Source organism: Elephantulus edwardii, unplaced genomic scaffold (assembly GCF_000299155.1).
Source record: "Elephantulus edwardii isolate Elephantulus edwardi_28Jun2011 unplaced genomic scaffold, EleEdw1.0 scaffold00156, whole genome shotgun sequence".
NCBI classification, from domain to species: Eukaryota; Metazoa; Chordata; class Mammalia; order Macroscelidea; family Macroscelididae; genus Elephantulus; species Elephantulus edwardii.
The window spans coordinates 1,906,393-1,911,955 of NW_006399906.1; the positions used below are offsets into that span (position 1 = coordinate 1,906,393).

The 5,563-nt window shown below is 35.0% G+C and overlaps 1 protein-coding gene across 1 annotated transcript in view; it reads left to right on the plus strand.

Moving 5' to 3' along the window:
* Nucleotides 1–5,563, plus strand: part of FBXL17 (F-box and leucine-rich repeat protein 17) — an 809,991-nt gene that overhangs the window by 62,940 nt on the left and 741,488 nt on the right. Inside the window, exon 3 of the mRNA XM_006895052.1 lies at nucleotides 4,232–4,489. Within this exon, the coding sequence (XP_006895114.1) occupies nucleotides 4,232–4,489 (258 nt within the window). The remainder of the gene's footprint in view (nucleotides 1–4,231; nucleotides 4,490–5,563) is intronic.

A 5,563-nucleotide genomic window follows, 5' to 3' on the forward strand; every position in this document is an offset into this window, starting at 1 on the left:
TTTCCTAGCAGTCCATGGTACCCTCAATACTCTTTTCCAGCACCGCAGCTCAAAGGCATCAATTCTCCTTCTATCCTCCCTAATCATTGTCCAACTCTCTGGTGTATAACAGGTGATTGCAAAGACCATGGCCTGTATCAGATGCACCTCAGTCTCCAGAGAGACACCATTGCATAAAGTATAGACTGTAATAATTAATTATATATACAAATAAAATTTTGCTGAATATAATTAAAAAGCAGTTGCAGCCAGGAAAATACTCATAATGGTAGCCATTTCCTAAAGCGTACTTGGAAGTGAGCAATGTCATTGCTGATGTTAGATGGATAGTGATTGAAAGCAGAAAATACTGGACAGATGTATATAATGGCATTCATCTATGTATAAAAAATCTGATAATGACGGATCGCATTATAAAGAATGGAAATTCCAGAGTGGAACACTAAATTGTACTGCGATGATCTTGTGTAAAACAGAAAAGCAAGCCTTTGAACAAAAAATGAGAATGATACATAGTTTGAATTCAGGAAAAGTGTGTATCAGGATGGTATCCTTTCACTTTATATATTCAGTGTATATCCTGAGCATTGAGAAGTTGGACTTCTAAAAAGAGCTGAAGTCCCTCTGGTGACAGCCATATCTGATTTTCATCAGTTACACAAAGGGGGCTATCCGTATCATTGGCACCCACATCACAAAACCAATTTCCATGAAATAAAACTTGTCCCCCATCATCAAGTATCTTTCTCTACTCATCCTAATACCAGTTTTACTGCTTTACTAAGTCTGTAATATGTTGCAGTAGTTCACAGACAATACAGAACCTTGTTAGTCAGAGGGCTAGAATTCTGGTTAGTAACAGAATAACACTGTCAAGACAGCTTCTGAAAAGTGTCCACTGGCTTCTCAGCTTTCAGCCTTGTGGCTTTAGGCTCTTAGTTCTGCCAATTGTGGCTTCCCCAAGTCCACCCTCAGTTCATCCCACAAATTTGGCAAAAGGCTGTCTTAGGTCCATTACATGGAAGTTGCAGTGCTTCAGTTGGCTCTCTCTCATGCCAGGTCTCTGATTCTCTGCTGCGGGTTGCTGCTATGGCTGCTGCTCTTGTAGGCCCTGGTCTGATTATTATCATTGACTGCGAGAAGAACAAAGAAATTTGTCTCCAGGAAGTACAACCAGATGTTCTTTAGAGACAAAAGTTGTGAGACTGTGTCTTAATCCATGAAAAATAAGAGGATCAGGGAAGAAGAGGAAGATTCTCAAAAGAGATTGGTATGGTAACTACTACAGTTAGCTGAAGCACGGCAGAGATTGTCAAGATGACACAGAATTGAGTGAAATTTCCATCTGTTGTAGATAGAGTTGCTGTGAGTTGGAACTGACTCAGTGACACCTAACAGCAGCAACAACAACATGGGCTGCTAGAAGAACAAGTACATTGGTCTTGGAAGAAGTAGGGTCAGAATGCTTCCTGGAAGGGAAGGATGGTGCTTCTTCCTTTTATATACTCTGGACTTGTTATCAGGAGAAACCAGTTCCTGGAAAAAGGCTATCATATTTGCTACAGTAGAGGGTGAGCAAAAAATATAACTTTCAGGGAGATAGACTTTCAGTGGCTACAATAATGGACTCAGACACAGCAATGAATATGACAATGGGGCAAGAAAGGTCAGTGCTTTCATTGTGTTGTACATGCAACTTTCTGTTGTAATAAGGTGTGCCTGATCCAAACCATGATAGTTTCAGTTGCTTCAAATGCATCTGAAAGATGGACAAGGAAGATCAAAAAAGAATTGATGCTTTTGAATTGTGGGATTGACCAAAAATATTGAAAAAACCCTGAACTGTTAAAGGAACAAATTTGTCTTAAAGAAAGTGCAACCAGGCTGTTCCATAGAGCCAAGAATGGTGAAGATTCACGGATTTCTGGTATGTTGTCAGGAGGGGCTAGTGCTTGGGGAAAAAAGACATAATGATGGGAAAGGTAGAAAGTTAATGAAAGGGGGGGAGACCCTCAAGGAGATAATGGCATAATGACCATGACATGACACTTTGAGCATAGTAGAGGACATGAGGATGACACATAATATGTCAGGGTTCTGATCTGTTGTTCATAAAATTCGTACAAGTTCTAGTAGACTTGAGGAACCTACAATGAATCAGAACCTACTAGACAACACTAGATAACACCTAACAACAACAAAAGGGCCATTTATTCTTGTAACATCTTTATACATGTTAGTTAATTTAGTCCTCTGAATAATTGTAGGAATGTCAGTAGACAATATTGTTTTACTTGTTTTGTTGATAAAAATATACAGGCATAAAATATAAGATAAATTTACTTTTAACTTCCTGTTTGGTAAATTTCTAGTCTCTCCTTAGTTGGTTGCCCAGTGTATTTATTTGTTTCCATCAATTAGAAAAAGAAATAATAGACTCTGTGGGATTATTTGTTTTTCTTTTTAAATTTTTAATAATTCTTCAAACTTGGTAGCCAGTATTTGCCAGTAGAAGTTCAAAAAATGTTAAACAAAAATAGAATTTTATTAATTATTCTGAATTTTAAATTCTACCATGGATTATTGATAGTCGTGTGTTGGTGAATGTTTAACAACTTCTCCAAGCTACTCTTCCCTCCCCTTCCCAGATATGTATTAGTTGCCATTTTCTATGATAGAACTTTATTGATATTGGCCAATTTCAGGACATCTATGCGATGTCATTGAATGCACATTTGGAATAAGGTGCACAGAATTGGTTCTTGTGGGATAGTATTGAAATAGCATATCTACTTGAAACAAAATAAGCAAGTTTCAGAGCATTAGTCTATAAGTTATTCTTTTTCTGTTTTGTTTTGTTTTTTTCTTATGAGGTTTAAAACAGTTGCAAAATAAGCCCATTTATCTGCCTGGGTTCATGAAATGTCATTTCAGGAAGAGGGAGTATTTGGTTAGGTGTTGGCTCTTTCCTTCATGAACCTTGAAAGTTAATCATTATAAACTTAGTATAGCTTCTATTGATGATGCTGGTATTTAGATCTGGAGATGAAAAAAACCCCACAAACCTTATATGTTATATGCTAGAAATTTAGCTTTTATGCATTTGTGTTGTTTCTGATAAGCATAAGGATAGTTTCAATCTTAACTTATTCTTGGTACCATTAGGCACTTTAGTTAAATCCTTCCTCTATCTAAACCTCATGGTGTATGTGCTTTTTTTCTCTCTCACATTTACTTAATGGACTTAAAAAACATTAATTTGGAAATTTTAGTTGAGACAATATATATTTGAGAGGTTACTATGAGTAAAGTCGATAGCACATAACATCCTTTCTTTTAATTCAAATAAATATAAGAATTTTTCACCAGATGAATTTCAGTTCATGCATATTTAGGATTAATCTGGGACAAGTTGTTTGACATGGAGATACAGTCTGAAATGCTTATAACATGCAAAGAAATGTATTTATTAAGTTGTATGTGAGAGAGTATTGAAGTGACGAAACAATTGAAATTTATTGTGGAATAATTTCACATCACTTATAAGAAGTTAAGATTTATGAATAATGATAGACTGATCAGTTTCCTGAGGTAGAAATAGAGCACAAAACATTTATATTGTTGTTATTGTTGTTGTTGATTGTCATTGAGTTGAGGTCAACTCATAGTTACTCTAAGAACAAAAGACATAATGCCATTGTTGTTTCTCCAAGTTCATAGAGTTTCCAGAGGCATGTGGTTTAGGAAGTGGACGCCGCTCTTGCTTCCCAGCCTGTTTTACAACTGGGAGCTCCACAAAACACTGTGCACAATAGAAAATTATTCTGGTATTTGATAATCCCCATGGCACAGCATCATAGCAAACCAAAGTTACCTCATATAGCACATTGACAGTGATGTGAAAAGTGGAAGAATGTTCCTCTAAGTTATAAAAGCACTAGTCTTATTAAGCAGTGGTTAAGTGTTGTCAAGTTGAATATGACTCAGTAAGCTTTGCACAGAAGACCAGAAACCGCTCTATAATTAACATCATTTCTGTACATTTATTAGAGGTTTAATTAAAAAAGAATTTTCTTAATACTGTCAGATTTTAGGCTTTTAATTGAAACGAACACATTCATCCTTGTCATACTTTAATAGTAAGTAAAATGGTTTTATTTTGACTACAGTGTTTAAATTTAATAAAGGTCTGTGTTTAACAAAATTTTAAACATTTTTTTTCGTTTTACAGGTCACTGATGAATTATTAGAAAAAATTGCATCAAGAAGTCAGAATATAATTGAAATCAACATTTCTGATTGTCGCAGTATGTCTGATACTGGCGTGTGTGTTTTAGCATTTAAGTGTCCTGGACTTCTTAGGTATACAGCCTACAGGTGTAAACAGCTCTCTGACACCTCTATCATTGCGGTTGCCTCTCATTGTCCTCTACTTCAGAAAGTTCATGTAGGCAATCAGGACAAACTTACTGATGAAGGACTTAAGCAGGTAAATTTTAGCATTTATAAAATTATCTTACTCATATCATCTTAAGATATTTTCTTGCAGCTCTGTTAAAATATTGAGTAATGTAAAAATAATGCTCAGAGAATAAAATGAGCCCTCTTCTTACATTTTTATGAATTTGGTTAGATAGTGAACTAGAATGCTATGTTGTAGTTTGTATTGACTTTACCACATTTTATAGTGAGATCCTGAACTTTCGTGACTATACTTTGTTTATACTTTTTTTGCTTTAATTTTGTTCCTAATTTTGCTTTAAGAGTTTGTAGCTTGAGTCAAGATAAGTTTTAACAATTAAATCTTTAAAAAAATTTAACTCTTAGCTCTCTCTTTATATTCATAGATGGCATGTTTGTCTATTTTAACATATTAAATACTTTATGGCATTAGTGGAAGAAAAGCATAAAATAAAGCAAAAGAGAAAAGTGATAATTACCTGTATTTTAGTAATTGGATTAAAGTACTAGGCATACTTTGGTATAATTTATTTGGAAAAAGGATTTAAGGATTCCTCCACCTCTCCACAAGGTAGATTAATTATTCAGTAAACATTGAAAAGATTATGTTATGTGTGGTAAAACCTGAATTGGAAGTTATTTTGCATAGTTAATACTGTTCTTACTGTAGGACTAAGTATTTTTTGTGTGTGTTTTCATGTTTAGTCTTATAACAACTGTGAAAATAGTTGCTTTTAAACTCATTTTATAAAGAAATTAATTAGTGAATTGATCTAATGAATAATCAAACCAGAATTTGAAGCCTGCCCCTATCTTCTTTCCACTTCTCCAGACTAGTTATCTCTATTCTTTCAGACCTTAAGTATAGGAGAGCATGTTGTTTTGTGCCATAAGGCTGGAACCAACTTAGAGATGATACTTGGCAAGTTTTCAGAGGCAGTAAACCACTCACAGGTCAGTCGAGACACTAACGTGTGCCTGATCCACGTCATTATCTTTACAATTTCTTGCGTTGCATCTGAGAGCTGGGCAGTGACTAAGGATGACAGAAGAAGAATTGATACATTAGAGTTGTGGCGCTGAAAGAACAGTATTGAACATC